Source organism: Patagioenas fasciata, chromosome 8 (assembly GCF_037038585.1).
Source record: "Patagioenas fasciata isolate bPatFas1 chromosome 8, bPatFas1.hap1, whole genome shotgun sequence".
Lineage (NCBI taxonomy): Eukaryota > Metazoa > Chordata > Aves > Columbiformes > Columbidae > Patagioenas > Patagioenas fasciata.
The window spans coordinates 11,848,375-11,866,593 of record NC_092527.1 but is presented as its reverse complement, the minus strand read 5'-3'; the positions used below and the strand labels follow the sequence as shown (position 1 = coordinate 11,866,593).

The 18,219-nt window shown below is 37.4% G+C and overlaps 1 protein-coding gene across 2 annotated transcripts in view; it reads right to left on the bottom strand.

Moving 5' to 3' along the window:
* FAM13C (family with sequence similarity 13 member C) overlaps nucleotides 1-18,219 on the bottom strand; it is a 127,386-nt gene that overhangs the window by 90,878 nt on the left and 18,289 nt on the right. For both annotated transcript variants that reach the window (XM_071811708.1, XM_071811709.1), the window contains exon 4: nucleotides 3,989-4,035. In XM_071811708.1, coding sequence (XP_071667809.1) covers nucleotides 3,989-4,035 — 47 coding nt within the window. The remainder of the gene's footprint in view (nucleotides 1-3,988; nucleotides 4,036-18,219) is intronic.

Below are 18,219 nucleotides of genomic sequence, written 5' to 3'. Positions count from 1 at the left end.
CCTGAGTACATGAGTATGCATGTGGACAGATGTGCAAAACAGTGGATTTCTTTAAAACTTTCATGTAGAGGATGTAAAAATGGTATTTGGGAGACTAAAGCAAAGCCAACAGCATTGCTGATTCATACATCATCATCATTGACCTCAATATCAAGAAAATATCAAAACAAATCTTTTTGTTCCTATATTTTGTACAAGGAGAAAAAAAAATAAACACCAAAAACATACACACCAAAAAGTAATTCCAGTGCACCAAAAGAGGCACAGGTATCTCAAGCCTCCTGCATAGCCACAGATTTCCAAACCCCAGTCCAATATTCTGTATCAAAGACCAAAAAAAAAAAAAAAAAATCAATCAAAAATCAAGTGTGATCAGAAAAAAATCTTATCAGAGAAAAAGTACTCTGGAAAGTTTTGTTATATATTTGCCTCTGCTCATCAATTTTGCTGTCTTTGATCTTCATTATAAATTGCCATTGAATTTGCATATTTTATGAAAAGCATGTTAGGGCAGTGAAAGAGAGAAGTGAAACATCAGCCTTGTGATCCCTTCTTTCAGAACATACTTCATCCATTTCAAACTTTTCTTTGTGGATTTGCTAGTTTGATAATCCCTAGACAGTTTCTGACAAAACTTCAATGGTGGTTGGGACAAGGTGTGTCAGTTTACATTTCTAACATTTTATACTCTAAGCACTCTGGTTAATTTGCACATCTTTTTTTGAAAAAGGTAACAGAGGTGTATAGTGGAGTCAGGCAGGACAAAAGGCCAGTTTCCCATGGTAATGACAATGCTATTTGTGCCTACTAGATTCAACGGTATTTAGCATCATGTACATTCAGACTGGTGACACTACCCTGGTTATAGTGTGGTGCCATGGGGTGTTCCTGCACCTATCCTTGAATTTAGCCAGCAGAGCTAGTAAAACTAATTATATTTAACAATTTGTTTTTACATGAAAAGAAATCAAACCAAACAAAGCTCACCAGGATGATTCTACCATAATTAATTGTTCCTAAAGCCAAAATATCCTGCAGCATTTCTAGACTTCTATACATGCTGGTGGTCTTCCCCCAAGACAGATACTTTTATTTGCCCTTAAAAGCAAAATTAATTTAAAGGGATTAATGCCTGGCTAAGCATACTGATAGACATCTATCAAACACATTTCTGTATATTAGATTCCCAAACTGACAGTTTTGTGTATGCAATCAAGTTAAACCTCTACAAAACAACACAGAAAATCAGTTAATAGGTATCTTGTGGTAGCATACTGATTTGCTTTAAAAGGGCATAACACAAAACCAGATAAATGAAAGACAACTCCTGTTACACAAAAATCAAGTAACAGAAATCTGTAACTTGTCAATCAAAAGTGTGAGTCATCCTCAGTTTTCTATTATAAAAGGAGTTTGATACAAGTTAAATTACCCAAACAAGTTTTAGTTCCAGAATATAAGAGCACAGGACAGAGAAAAGGCAGTAAATAACTGAAAAAGGGAAGCATCATCCTGCTTTATCTGAGAATGCTTATATTATAAGAAAGTAGCAACACCGTATAGACATACCAAACAACAAATAACATATTTAACATCAGTGATGTGAAGGCAGGTGCATGGTAATTAGTCTTGCTCTCAGTTTAGAGCTAGCCATACATTTTGGAAAGCTAGAGTACATTTACTGCCCTTTCCCAGTCACGTACTCTTGTTAACGCCTTTCTGTACTGATATATTTCCTGAGAAACTGAGTAGCACTTAATGGCACTCACACTTAACAGAAAGGTGATTTTGTGGTGACCAAATACCAGTACTCTGGTTCTGAATCAGCAAGCTTCACAGTACATCCAGCAGGTTTCTTAATTACAATACTTATTCTCATCACAGCAGACTGAGGCTACGACTATCTCTTCAGCATATTTCATGAGTATTTGTCTTTATGCAGCACACATCTTTTGGGTGGCAGACTGCCACATCTAACACCTGGTTTCAAAAGCAACCTTCTTGCAGCATTGGATAATTATTTTAAACCAACAATGTCGCTCTATGCAACTAGTTCCTCTCCTTGCTGAAGCTGGGGTCACTTCATTCAGATTCTCCAGTCTCTGTTCAGACAAACATGCCACACTAGCTCAAACTAAATGGTCAAATGGTTAGTTCATCTTCTTTTGCCAGAAAAAATTACTATGCATTTTCACACCGACAGTGTGGCAGTAACAACAGCTGGGGTTACAGCTTTGGAACTGGGCCTGTTGACTGACCTGAGGGATTGCAAAGTGAATGTTTACCAACAGCATTTGCTTAGTTTTGTTTAACCAAAAACAAACAAGTGATCAAGTTCACAATTGGCCCACTTGCTAGTACATCTTAAAAAATAATAAACACTGCTTCCAAGACAGGCATATTCAAATTAATTTCCTAAAAAATTTGCCTTTTGCTGATCTTCATCAGATCTTGGTTGTAAAAGAATGAATACCAGTCAATGCTAAGTTCGCTGAGAAATGTGAATCTGCCTGTCTCAATGATACATAAACTAGGTTTGTATTTTCTGCAGAATTTCAGTTAGCAAGACAAAATCATGGCTGATGGATTCACAAAAAAAAAAAAATATTTGAGGATGAGATGATTTTTTTTTTCAATCCAAAATGAATGGCACAAACTCAAGGTAGAAAACTTGGTTTTAATTCTACTCTGTGCCCAAGAGATTTGAACTTAAATGCCTGAGAAGAATGCCCTAATTTCAGTAGAGTGGAAGCTGAGTGTGTCCACTGTCTCTATTGATATGCCCCAGTGCTTATAAAACACATTCACACACACATCCTTTTTTACTCTTTTTCATTGCAGACACTGAAATTCAGCTGTTTTATAACACGGATGAACATCCATTACTTAGCAATTCAGTGTGATCAGGCAAAAACAATTGATAGTTATTCCATTATGATCAAAAACAAAACAAAACAAAACATCAGAATTCCTATTATCTGCTGAACCTGGTATTGTATCTCAAACTCAGAAATCAGAACTACATGCAAATCCTCCACCAGACCTAAACAATCAGTATGAATTAGAAGATACCCTCTCACAGAACAGATTATCATTTCAACAGTGCTTGGTAATTTCCAGGGTGATAAGGGTTCAACATGAGAAGGTACTGTCTGCTGGCAAAGAGAGTATCTTTTGAAATCTTCTCCCTTGACTTTTGTCTCACAAATAATGTATTATACTGTTTTATAGCTCCACTAACATTTGCTTAGCTTTTGGGAAATGCCAGCTTGTCTCTACTTCAATAGCTTTGCCCAAAACATTGAATTATCTTTCCTAGTTCTCTCAGGAAATTATTTCCTAATGAATATGGTTTATTAAGCTGCTGCACTTCTGGCAAAGTAAGCAGAATATGAAGTGAGATACTTCAGCAGCATATAGCATTACAAAATATCTAGGAAATACTTGAAGTTGCTGTGAACCATAACATCCTTTCCTCAGCTTTTTCACTGCAGAGCACAATAAACGTGGCCTCTACTATGGTGCTTATGGAATCTCAGAACAAAACTCACAAAATCCAAAAGACTGGAATATGCACCATGATTTTCCAGTGACTATCAGCTTAGTCCATGTATTTCTACTCCAAAATGCAAATAGAGATAGGAACACATTGCTGTATTCTAAGTCTAATGGGTAAAAACATTCTCTTAAGAAATATTTTGGCCAAGCTGTGGTCAGACAAGTCGAATGCTGGAGAAATGATGCAAGGAAATCTAGTCATGGGGCATAACATAACACTGTTTGCTTACATGAATGCAAGGCTCATAAAGGTAAAATCTTTCTGACAGAAACAGTGAAGGATTTCAGCTTTACAGGTTTACACATCAGTTTTTCGCTCTTCATAAAGTTTAGCTGCAAGTCTGGTAATGACTGGTAATGAGATACAGACTGGTAATGGGATATCAAAACTTTCCATGAAGCAGTTAAACAACAGGTGCTTTAATCCTACCTTAATAACATGAGTCTGTCTCTTTCTTTATCTTCTGTGTTGTTCTCCTGTGTAGAGAAAAGAAACAAAATGTACAAGGCTGGATTTCAATTCAGGACCAGCTTGGTCCACCTTTCAGTTTTGTTGTTCTTATCTATTTTCAGGAGGATAAATACTTCTTGTCCATTTAAGTGTTTATAATTTTCATGTCATAGTCAAGATTGCACCCTCTATTTTCCTAGCTTGAAGCCCACGTGAGGAAGTAGGAAGGTCATTAACATAATCCTAATAGAAACAGCTGTAAAAAAAAAAAAATCATTTCAAAAATGTTAAAATATGATTTTTAATGACCACAGATTTAGTGGCACCTTTCTACATATGATAAAGCAGTAACTCAGTAAAAACACTAACAAAGCACAGCATCTCTTTTGAAAGGGGTGGAGGGGGGAAGCCTGGACAATAGAAAGTGGGTTTTATTTTCTGTTTACTACTATACAATGGTAATAAATCCAAATTAACAGGGAGACCTCAGCTTGGAATCAGAAGAATGCTTTCACAAGCCCGAACTTTCTGATAGTGCTGTAGCCAGATTGCAGTCATCTCTCCTCCCTGGAAAAAACTGCCTCTGCGGCTTTTGATATCGATGTCACGTATTCTGTATGTCAAATTCCCTTCAGGGTATCTGCAATTTTACACAATTTAAGAGCTACGGTAGCCCTATAATTGGTAAAAACTTTGGCAAACAGGAGATACAAATAAATTAAAAAAATATATAATTAGAAAGAAAACAAAACAACAAACAAAAAAACAAAACACAAACAAAACTCTTACTTGAATGTGGGAGGCATCTATGACAAACACCAAAGCAGCCAAGCGGGAAGCAGTTTATAAGATGCTCCTCAAACCAGCTGGAACTTTTGCCATTTAAGACTGAACTAAGTTTCAGTTTTGAAAGACTTCAATGGTGTTATTTTAGTTTAAGAGATAACAGAGTTTGGATCAGATGTTGTGTTATCTGCACCCCAGAGAGTTAGCAATGTAATTGGAAACAGGAAAAGTTAGCTTGGTTTTGATACCCTTTTCACTTTTCATCCTTCCACCCCTTGCGATTTTTCCTGCCTCAGTGCTATGGCCTAATCTAGAAAATTAGGACACAATAAATATTTACCATTTTGTAGCATGGACAGAAAAGTGTTTTTGTGACTACATCTGTCATGTGTTTATCCTGTAGTAACAAACCAGCCACTACATACCTCAACAGGTACCTCCAGCCTCAAAAAACTTTACATTCATAGACCATACATTATCATAAAAATTTAAAACTTTTTCTTTAGGTCTCAAGTCAGGCATGTACTTAACTTTAAGAACTTAAATATGCTAAGCACTTTCTAAGCAGGCTGGCAAGCACTGAACTTCCTTGTTAATTAAGGCAAGACCTAAATCTTGCACACATACACAGAGCAGTCAGTGCCTGCCAAGAGGAATTTCATGCATAGCACTGAACTACACAATTTTCATTTATTTACCTTACTAATAGTAATAATGCTCAGGTGAAAAGCAAGATGATGAGGTGAACAGCTCTTAGATACGCATCTTCAATATGTGAGAATGCCAACCCCAAGTCTTTTCACTTTCTTTCTTTGACCTCCTCCTGTAATACATGCATATAGTTTCCAGTTTTACTATACATTTCCCTGACTCTAAATAAGGAATTGCAGTTTTGTAATCTTGATCCCCAAATGTAGTGGTTCTCACTTTTCAGCACTGCAGGGTGCTGGATTTACCAACCAATATACCTGTCTGAACACCGCAGACACTCTGGGACAAGGGAAACTACTGCTGGGCAGATGTTTGGGACCATCCGAGGTCTCTTCTACCCCAGGTTATTCTACAATCATAAAGCAGTCAGTCCCTGTAGCTCTGTGGGTGCAGTACTCGCTCAGGATGGGAAAGTTAGATTCAATTCCCTTGTCTCCCCAGGAGTGTACCCCAAACCCTGCAAACTCCAGCAGGTGAGTGTGTTTCATCCAACCCGATGCAGCTGCCTTATTTATTCTGGCCTTGGGCCAATATTTTGTTAAACATTTGAGCACTAAACATAGGCCTCCCTCTTCATCTGTAGTGACCACAGTTCCTCTAGGTTAAACAGTCAGCATTAATTTTGTTCAAACTCCCTCTAGGATGATCAGATTTTAATTATTGCATGGTCTTCACTGGAACCTTTTCAACAAGGCGTACTGACTCTTTTCTTCCTGAACTTTACATTTTAGACAAAGAAAATAAACTCTCTTTAGAAGTGTCACAGCTATGAACAATACATAGCACACACAGCTTCGTTGTTTACTTCACTGTACCTTAAACATACATAATTGGTTTTTAATTGCACATGGATTTCTGCATAAGAACAAGGATTTCTCCAGGGATCTTTTGCAGTTAGTTAGTGTAAGAAATTGCCCTAATTAACAACTCTTTCAGCAACTCTTTTCAGCAACTTAAAAATGCATCTCTTGCAGCCAATGAGTCTGGAGCCAAATGAGTCTGGCTGCAAAATAAATAACATTGTGTATCTGACAGGACAAATAAAAACACTGAATTATTTTCTTTCCATTACAAAGTTAGGCTTCGGTTCTAGATTTTTGGACTTCTTCCATTAACAGTTAAAACAATGCAGGATGGTTCACAAAGCTATTGCATATTGCAGTTTACCAAGTTGGCGTTTGAGTGGAGAGCAAAATATGCCAAAGAGGAGTCATTTGTCTGACAGTACCTTAGGCCATTTTAAGGAAAAAACTGCAGTGCAAAAGGTTAAATTCAATCAATACACTGAGGCACTACATAATAAATATTTCACACTTTCTACAACCACAGGTTTTCTAATACAAGTGAAATTTCCAAGCTCCTTTAAAAATGCAAGTCATAAAATAAGTACTAAGGGGCGATTTTTGATCTGAAGGTTGTATACTAATGACTTTACCTACTCCTGTCCAAACACAAAGAAAGAAATATTAAAGGATACCAGGAGTTTTAATTTTTTTGAGAGGTTCAGTGGAGTCTACTGTAAATTCAAGTGTCTCTCCAACAGTTCTGCACGCTACCTGCCACTGGCCCTATGTAAAAATGTTCTTCATCCACGCACCTTTCCCCAAGAATGATTTCCCTTTTCTAATAATGCAGCAGACGGCCAGCAAAGAACATGCTATTCCTTTGAATGTTGCTATTGAGGACACATTTCTACAGAATCTACTAACACAAAAAAAACCCAAAAGGTAGCCCCAAACTCATGTTGTCCAGTGGCAGGAATATTTAAAGATAAGGCAATACTTTTCTAAAATGCATGCTGTTATAAGCCATCGTCTTCCTCATGGTGTTTGGACGTAAAGCCTTGAATTTGTTCTGCTAAACTTTGCTATGACAAATGTTTTTTCCGGCTTCCTGTTAAAAGAAGGTTATCATAAGAGCACTGGGAGAAAAGATGTGAAGTCTCAAAGAAAGGTTGCACCCATCACTGAATACAGTATCTCAAAATTCACAGCAGAATGAGCTGTGGTGAGCAAACCCATGTGATAAGTTATTGAAACATAACTTCAGAGAGATCACCTGCTAGAGGGAGAAATCAAAGTGGGTTCTTATAGGTGCATTAACCTGAGTGTTACTTGGTTCAGCCACTCTCCAGCTATCTCGACACTTCCAAGAACAAGAAGCTAGAACTTGAATTCAAAATATAAACAGAGCTCAACAATATATGTATTAATTTACATATTTTTAAATATGTGCATCTTCTCCAAGTATGTAATATACAAGAATCACTATAAACTTCAGTTTCCTTTTTCTGTTATTGAAATTATCCTGTAACACCCAGTAACACTGTTACAGACATCTAGTTTTAGTACTCTCTTTCAAAGCTATTTTGTTATTATGTTTGATAGTCATTTAATAATTTGAGGTTATAAAACCTAAAGAATGTACTAAATTATGGTAATAATTCCTGCTTCACTAACAAGATTTTTTTTTGAGCGTAATTATTTTAGTATGAAAGTGAGGTATATCTTACAACTGTAACCTACATAATTACTGCAAAATTGCAATAGTCTATTTGCATTTTATTCAGAATGTAGTATTAGTGTGCCATTTGCTATTGAGAATTCATCTTTTTTAACAGGATCTAGGGGATTTTGAGCAGAGATAGCCGTGATTTTACCCAGAAGGAATAAAATTAATCTTGAAAAATAGAATTCTATACAAATAAAACTCTGAAAGAAACAGATTAGTATAAATTCTCTTGACACTCAAGATATTTAAGTATTCACTATCCCAATTAGTTAAATCTTCAACTCTAGTCTCAAATTTTGTTAATGGATCTTCTGTACAGAATACTAGAAGTTAGTAAGGGTAGAGATTTTAGGGTTTTAGTGTATTTTCTCTTTCATTCTAAAGCCAGAACAGATAAGTCTAACTTTTCTGGAATTATAATGGAATACCAATTTGCTGCAGTCTAAGTTTATCTCAGTTGATAAAAATTGAATGGCATATTGTAATTTTTAATTAGGTGGGAGGTTTGTGATAACACACATGCCAAAATTTTAAAATGTGTATTCATTTAAAAGCAACAGTCATTTTCACTTTTAAAAACCTCACTCAGAGAATCGATAAAAACCAGACATCATGCACATCAGGTAACTTTTGAAACTGATCTAACTGTGAATTCAGCATTTCTCTAAACTGATACACACAACCAGAATACACTCTGAACTCTTAAAAAGGCTTTGTAATTACCCTGATTAAAGGTGTCTATAATAATTTCTCCATTTTTTCTTGTTTTATTTGATGCACATATTAATAAAACCTCAATTTATGTCTATGTTACCTTACTACACTGGCCTTGTTTCCCTCTCTCTGCCCAAACCCAGACCTGCAATATGAAACACTGCAATGCTACTCCGTTGTAGTGCTCAGAAAGCATCTTTTGTGGGTTTACTTTCCCCAATAAGATTCTTTGTATCATCCCAGCACCCCTAGCTCTTCATACCCTTCTAATGAGCCTGCTGCACAACAGATTTATAACACAACCTGTACAGGGAGAAACGTTTGTCCTGTTCAGTTACTGTTCAAGCTGGCCTGCAAGCCAGTTTACCACCTACCTCAAATTTTAGCTGACACTTTGCCTCACGGAGAACAATTGTTTTGACACACTGTGTGCAAGATAGACAAATATTTTGAAGATGCAGGAGTTTTAGCACTTCCCTTAAAAGTTCTTGCTAATACCTCACCTATAAACTTCAGAACTGATTTGTCTTATTGTGCTCATTAGCACAATGTAACTGACTTTTTGGGGGCAAGGAGCAGAAACAGGATGCACTTCACTTCTAGTCTGGTTTTTGTGAATCAGTAATGTGGGCAACAGCATTAGTGTGGGGGCTGATTTGGTTTTGAACACCATAAACCAAACTCTAATTTGGGAAGCCTGTGACTAAATGAAACATTAAGCCTGTCAGCAATGATCTCGTGCAGCCTAGTTTGAGAAAGAGACATAGAAATGCTTTGGAAACAAATTTCATCGCTTCCTTAAAAATAAATAAATAAATAGATTGATAAAGATTAAAAAAAAAAACCACCACCACAAAACAGTCAATCAACCTGTCCACAACACCAGTATTTGGGAGTGGACACGACATACAGAAAAGACCATGCTCCAGCCCCACAGATTTTGCAAGGCACTGCAGTGTCTGTCAACATTTTCACCTTTGAGAAAGTCTTAAAGTACTTCTGGAAAAAAAATCCAAGAAAAGTTCTCTTTGCTCTCCTTCATATGCTACAGTTTATTACCAAAACGCCACGGGAGCCTGTTGGTTCTTCCCATGCAGCTTGGCACTGCTACCAAAGTTCAATTTTAACCTGCTGGGTATTTTATATGCTACCTTCTTCACTAGATTTCAACTGTGTGGCTGCATTTACATCTCCCTCCCCACCTCCTATTTCCTCCCATTATTTCCAGAGTCAAGCAGCACATCCCAGAGAGCTTGGGCAATGTGGTGGCTGTTGTGAGTGTGGTACCAGAACAGAGCAAGTTGTCTCTGCAGATTGACACTCAACAGGGATATCGATACGTCCCAGCACACTTGACCTGCTTGGTGGTGGAAAATGGGAGTAAAAAGGGCAGATGGCTTAAGTCATCTCCCAAGAAGCATATAAATTCAAATTTTGCAGTAACTCTCATAGATTCTTTCAACAGTTCAGCAGATAAGAGAAAATTAGAACTACGTTCACAGCTCTTCGTTACTATTTCAGTTAAATAATTGAGAGGGCAGAAAAGAGTCCATCCCAGATGGTGGCATGTAGGGAAAACCATAACGCTACATTAAAGATGTGCTTTTAATTAACTTCTATCTGAACGATTATAATTAAAGACCTTACCACAGGTGTTCTTAGAATAATTACCTTCTATTTCCTTTCACAGTGCACATTCCAAGGAAATGAGAATTGAGACTATTTCTTCATTCAAATACTTTCTCAATTATTTTAAAACGTATTGGTTTTAAACTGTTCTGTTATTGAGATTTTCTTTGTGGATTTTGGCCCTTTTCTGATTCCTACAGGCTTTTCCAAGACCTCAGAAATGTCTTTTAGGTGACCAGGTGCAATTCTGAGCAGTTAACAAAATATGAGTTGCATTTTATTATGTTTGGATCCAGAAAAACAAGTTCATACAGAGACTTATAAACTGACTTCTGGATTTTGGAATGAATTGCTCATTTTTGTCACTGGTGCTGTACAAATGGTACTAATTGCCTTGAGTTTTGTTTTGGAGATTGCTATTTCTTTTATTGTTGCGTTTGAATACCGGTCTTAGCAGATGACCTTGTTGCACATCAAATGTTGCAAAGTGTACTGAATACAAAACACTGAGAAGATATCTTGAATTAATTGAAGACTAATTGTGCAGGTCAATGCACTAAGTAGTGATTCTTTGGTTTCCTATTAACATTTCTGCTGATAATATTAAAATATATTGTGAACTGGCAATTAGAAAACATAGGCCAAGAGAAACAGGCTCCCTCTTCATCTGTGCTATAAAGATACATTGGGTCACGTTTTTCCCCATGAGTTTGAGATTCATAGTTCATCATTTTATTAAAACAGAAAGATGGAAAAGGCTGAACATAGGATTTAATGAAGGAAGGAGAAGAATAATGCACAAAGGAGAATGATTTAAGGCAGAGCTCTGCCCTTTCTTGCATTAGTTCCTGACAGATCTGCAGCACTTTTCAGTATGCAAGATTATGTTCTGAAATTCTTCTTAACTACATCATCCAGTCTAGGGAAAACAAAAATAACTCAAGAATAAACAGGATCATTCCTCTTTTCCTTATGTTTGTGTCTGATTATGTTATCTTTATACTAAAATAATATTCAACCAGCAGCAGTCTTAAGAAAATGAAGAGACCTTTGAAGCAGCATCCTGAGACAAAACAAAAGCATCAAACGGCATATATGCTGGTTTTAGTTTAGTGGGCAGAAACTAAGGTGCCAATATCCTCTTCACTGAATTATCAGTGTTGACTCCAGCTAAGAAGCCGTTGGGGAAAAGAACTCCCCCCTTTCCTCCATTGGTGTACCTCAGGGAAGCACTAGATAGATGGAGGCATGAGGGTGTAAGCTTCCCTGCACATGACACAGCACTGGAGATATTGACCTTCCAGCCACAAGTTCTCGTTTAATATACTCATTCAATATAAACCTGCAAGAAAAATTTTAAAGTGCATTATAAAAGTTAAGACACTGTACATCTAATGCCTCCATTGTAGCCTTCTGCAACAATCTCAAAAAAAGGTAGTCTATATATGACCATATATGAAAAATCAGCTGCTCCTATGGCTATTTTAATAAAAAATTGATAGTAATTGACTCTAGAAGTCCAATTATTGCTGAGTAAGTCACTTCAATCACCTCATGCCTTGGAGTTTATCTTCTTATTTTGAGGAAATTAACAGACAAAAAATTCAGCAAAAAAAAAAAATATTTCCATTCTGTCAGTATTTGGAAGTAAATAAAGAGAATTTTCCATAAGTCCTCACTTGGGACTCAGACTCCTCTTTTCTTTCATTAAACCCCCTCCCCAAAATTGAGTATCTGGCTGTAGCTAGATAAAACTTTAGCCCTCTTTGAAATAAACTTTTGGATTTCTGTATGTCAGCTTTCAAAGACAGGCAGAAATGTTTAGTGTCTATCTATTTAAACTCCTGTCTAGAATAAGACCTTGTTACTGTTGGCTCTTACCAAGCAAGCCTGGAGCATAAAGCAGCTTTTGCCAAGAAACACTGAGATTCTTCCTTGTAGAGTAATTCCCAAGCTTCTGACTGTCTTGTTCCCACAGTGCTTCACTAGTTGAAGAACTTAATAAAATTGATTCTGTTTATGTAAGAATATTAATAGAGTCCATGCTCATTTCCATTGCATGCTGTGCAAGTACATACAAAACAGACCATTTAGTTAACACATGCATTAAATCCTTCTGTTAGGTGCTCACTGAGGTGAGTAGGGTTAGGACAGAAAACAGACATTTCACTAGGGATTGATTCTGGAGGCAAAAGTCAGGGGTAAAGAGATGGAAATCACATTAAAAGTAATTATTAGGACTGTGTTTCAAGAATTTTAAAAGCTTAGCCCCACAGAGCCTACATTCCACCCCCAAATTATGAGCGTTTTCTTCCATCTTGCTCAGTGTGTGCTATAGGAAAGCTGTATTTAGTGAAAAATAAAAAAAAAAAAAAAAAAAAAGTGATACAAAATGCAAGAGCCTATCTGCTGAATGGCTGGTCCCTACCTGTGTCCTTCGCTTTTAGTATTCCTCCTTATTTCAGTAGGGATTTGCCTAAGACATGTATGAACTATTTCAATAGTACCCCTGTTTATCCAAAACTCTCTTTATGGTCAGGTTTCACTCCACCTCTTCTTTGCTTATACTGAGAAATAAGTGAAGGAGAAGAAATCAAAGATTAAAGTCAATTACAAGGATTAATCTTTCCACTGTCTTCTAAGCAACCTGGCTCATATGTCTCCGACTTCTGCCAGCAGCTTGCATGGTTAACCTCCCCTGCTCCCAGAAACAGCAAGGTTTGCATCACAAACATAAGAAGCAGCATCCCGACATTTTGCCCACCTCTAAGTAGTGTACAAGAGCTGGTTGTGAGTCAGTTTTATCCCAGAGGATGGAGAAGGGAAGGAAGGATGAATGACAAGTACCCGAAAAGAGGAGACAGGTTTTAGCGAAGCATAACGAGCAAAGTGCAATGGTAAGTGCCTCTTTGCAACCAAGTGCTGCATTCACTAACCAGAACTGTGTGAGCTAATGTGGCTTCAGAGACACCCAGACACCTCTACTCTAAAGGTGCCATGTGCCTATAGGAACAGCCTCCCATCAGCATATCATCAGCTACCTTGCTTCCTCAAAAATAAGACAGGGCCTTATATAAATTTTTTCTCCAAAAGATGTGTTCAGGCCTATTTTCAGGGGATGTCTTATTTTCCCATGAAAAATGATCTACATTTATTCTTAAAAAAAAAAAAAAAAAAAAGGCAACATTTATTCAAATATGCTTATGTCATCACATTCTGGAGCTTCATTATAACTCTCCAAATTCTGAATTCCATCATCAATTTCTTGTGACTCTATTTCTTTTAGAACCATTGGCCCCAATTTCTCATGTCTAGCAATAGCACTTTCCTTAAATGAGCACCTCTTGTCCACGTAGCCTGCCTGTAGCACACTGGCAAGGCAACTGTCTGTTGTCTGTCAGGTGTCTGCTTCTCTTGGTGAAGGGTCTATCTGTCCCACTGCATTCAATCACCAATTAATTTACTTTTTTAGAAGTACAGTTGCCTGGACACTATTTAGATTTACTTTTTTTTTTTTAATGAACTGTGACTAGGGCTTATTTTTGGAGTGGGGTTTATATTTTGAGCATCCTCAAAAATCCTGAAAAATTATGCTAGGGCTTATTTTCAGGGTAGGTCTTATTTTTGGGGAAACAGGGTATAAGAACAGCCTACAAACACTGTAGACTACAGAAACCATAAGAAATTATGGCTTTTGAAAAAAATATTTTGCAATACATTCTACAGTAGAGTAGAACAACCTGCTACCGGCATATCTCAGGCTTCTCTCTTTACTAAGATTACAAGCAACTGTATCTGAGTGTTGTCAAGTCCTCCACATGCTCATACATTGGGCTGTCCAGCTGATGGGCAAGGTTTTTGTTCTGAACGCCTACGGAGATGTTGCAAGCAGCGCTTTCTGTAAATGAAGTGCTGTCACTGCCTGGAAAATAGCTCATCCAGGCAGACAGCTTGGAGTCACAGCAACTATTTGGCTTCTCAAGAATGACAAGGAACCAACGAAAAATATTTTATATTCAAATCCAAATGAAACCCGTCTTGAAGCATGTATTTTTGGAATGTTTGAGGAAGGTGTCCAGCACACACAGATTTTTAGAATATATGTTGATGTTCTGTAGGGCAATCCACAAAAAGTATGTTGAGACAGAGCTGGCAGGAGAATCCAGCTCTCTTTAATTGCAAGCTTGCAGAGCAGCTACAAAGGAAAGCTGAGATGTTGTGGAAGAGATTTAAGTTCTGAGATGGGAAATGCACTGTGCTGTGGCAAGAAGCATAAAATGGGCAGCTAATGAAAAAGGACACGAGGAAAAAAGAAAGAGGGTGAAAATGAATGCTACAAAACTGTTCACACTCTTTCAGGTTAATCCTGGCAAGACTGTCGTAATTTCTTCCTTTCTTAATCGATCTTTTCTTGTTGAAAGAGATAAAAAAGAACAAAAGAGATATTAGCAGTAAGGATGAGGCCAGAAAAGCTACCTTGGCTTAACTTGACTTAATTACAACGATTTTTATAGGGGACCATCAATACATAATTCAAGCAATGCTGTACATAGGCAGAACTACTAAAAAGGGAAAAAAATGTGAATGACATGAAAAACTTTAGCACAAAGAGTCAGATTGTAAGTGATATTTGAAAAGTATCAATGTTGCAATGGGTGTATTTAAGATGTCTTCAGATGTTCAGTATCTAAAAGCATGACTTAATGTGCATGAACATTTTCAAGTGACATGTTGGTAGAATTCTCACTTTGCCTTGTTTCTCATCATCAGTCTGACTTTGCTCATTCACCAGTTGTGGGGTGTCTCTAATGCCTCTAATAAGGACAGAAATCAACCTTCAGGCCAGCATTAACAGAAATGTGGAAACATCCCAAGCCTGCGTGCAACAGAGCACAGAGAATGTTTGTCCTGTTCCTCATCTCTTACCCAATAAGCACCAGCAAAGCAGAGCTGAGACAGAGGGCTTAAGAGGAGATGGAAATACATACACTGCTTGATCCCTGCTTTCTGTTGTGATGCATTTTCTCTTTTCTTTTTGCATAAGAAGAGAATAGTGGGGATTGCCTTTTTTTTATTACAAAGTTCTGAACTTGCATCCACGGGACAAGGAAAGTGATGTTAATCATCGGTTCCTGATATCAATTCACACTGAAAGCAGAACAGCATCAGTAAGAACAGTGTGTTTGTACTGACAGCATCATATGCTGAGACCTGAGTGAGAAAGGAAATCTCTGAGATTTGGTTGTGCTAGTTGAATGAGACACATCCTCAGTCCAGTTTTGATGAGCAATTCCATCAAGCATAAAATTAAAAAAAAAAAGAAAAGCCTTATTGAACCTTGCATACCGCCATACTCCATTTCTACCTTGATGGATTGATATTTCCCACATAAAACAGGTCTGGCTGAAAAACTGTCTATCTTTGACCCACAAAGAAAACTGAGTTAGCACAAGCTTACCAGAGCCATTGAGACAGCAGGTGTGCACTTCCATATCTCTCTTCATAGAAGTGAAGGAGAAATCTCAGAAAAACTTCAGCAGAGCTAAAGTAGTTCATGAGTAATTTGACTTCTCTAAGAAAAAATGAAAGTCCCTATGCTTAATGATTCTTCCAGCTACTCTGATGGCATGAAAGACTGGAAAACATCAAATGAAGTGGCAGCAAACAGAGAGACTCCATCCCTGCAGTATCACTCGTATGTTACGGAAGAGTTTAACCAGCTAGTAAAGGAAAATTTGAAAAGGGATATGGAAACATAACGTTAAAGAAATGCATACATCGTATTGAACCATTAATTCAACTCATTCTGCAATGTGCTTGTGTTTGCCAGTGCTGTGATTAATAGAGGGCGTATGAAATTCAGAATGCAATTAAGTCTTGGAGGAAGCACTGTTGGAGGATGTGGCTGTTTCTATAGCAACCTGAAAGGCTCAAGACTAGTAACAGGAGATTAACTTAAAGGCAAGATAAGTACGTACATATAGCTCTCATTTACCATTTTTCTGCTTCTGAATGGACCACACATTTTTGATTTAAACAATACAAAAATGCAGTCAGATACCCTACTTGTTATTAACTAGGACAAAAATAACCTTCAAAAACATCCTGTTAAAAAAAATCCGACAATTTCATAATCATGGAATCATCCTGACTTTGCTAATTAATTCAATCAAAATGGAAAGCACTGAACTTGAATGCTGCCAGAAGATTAGAATGAGGCTCCAACATAAGGAACATTACAGTCATAATAGGAGTTTGCTGATGTCAACTGTATACTTATGAACAAATCCTCTGGATGCATTCTTCTGGATTACACTTCGTATCGGGTTTTAAGTCTTCAAAACAGCAAGGACAAGATGAAGAATTTTTGTAAGCACTACAGACCTTCTTTCTTTCCTTATTTTTTAATACCCTCTTCAGGAAGAAAGACAACATTGAAAAAACCTCATCCAATATATTTCCTAGCACTGAAGAGCTTTTATTCAGAGGCTCAGTCAAGACCCTTTTGAAACTCCTATCCACATCCATAGTGGACCCAGTAAACTTGGTTTACTGCATCACTGAAAAACAAGTGATACATGCATAAGACATCCAGGAACATATATCCAGATAACAAACACATTCTTGCCTTATCTCCTGTATTCTCTCGAACTGTGGGCATGACAACACTATCACAGGTACCGAAAGCAGTTACGTCAGCTAAATAGCTAATCCAAACTAATTTATCCAGCCAGCTAAATAATGTAGAGGTAGCATCAGGACCGCTGCACAGGGTTGTCTTGCACAGTATCTGTTAGCTTCAGACTGATGAAAGAAAAATAGCACTACCCCTACTTCACTACCAATTAGTGAATTAACCAAGTGTAATCACTGTGTGTTCCAAAGATCACTGTGCAATATTTGCCTCAGATAACACAGCCCTCTTGGGCTGACACAACCATGACTTCAAACTCTCACATGGTTTCAGTTGCATGGTGAGCTTCTTTTGGTTGGAATTTGTTGACTTGTTGTGTATTTGAGGACAAATGCAGACACCCTGTGAAAATTTCAAGAAGTCACTGTTATGTAATTTAAAGTGTTTGTTCCGCTTCACTGAAGCTGTTCCAACCTCCCACGATAATATCCAAGCACCACCTAGAGTAATGACACTGGCATAGCATTATTCACAACAGAACAAGTTCTCTGCTTCTGCTATAGTGGGAGGTTGCCATTGTGTGTGTGAAAACAGTGAACTGGTATTTTTTGTCAGGAGCATACTACATTCTCTGCCATAAGTAAAATATTTCATCTTGTAAAACTCCTTGAAAGTACTCTGGTTCAGGAATAGTACTTTCTTCTCCACAGATCATTCCAGTCACAAGTGTCTTTAACCAGGGAGCTCCACCACCTCATCTACAAAAATCAGAGTAGAGGTGATACAGGAATAAGCTTTTTAGCTGGGCACTGATGCATTGCAGGCTTCAAAACGTTGGACTAAGACCTTCAATCTCTACCCAAAGCAACTGACAGCAAACATTTTCCCTTCCTAGGAGAAAAACCCCGTTGCAATAAGAGCTGCAGAACCAGGCTGAGATGCACTGAGGTAGGGAAGAAACCTTGCCATTCCTCTCTATGAGGAGTGATTCACACCACCTCAATCAGTACAATACCTAATTTATAGACTGGTGACTTTTCCTTGCTTTAGTATCATATTGGACAAAGAGACAAGAGTTTAACAGGTATGAAGTGTGTTGCAGCAGTGAAAATTAATTTAACAAGGAAAAATAAATAAAAAGAAATAAAATCCCTAATGCCAAGTGTTTGTTCTAATTTGTAACAGTTTCAAAGTAATATATAACACTTTCAAGAAAAAAATTTGG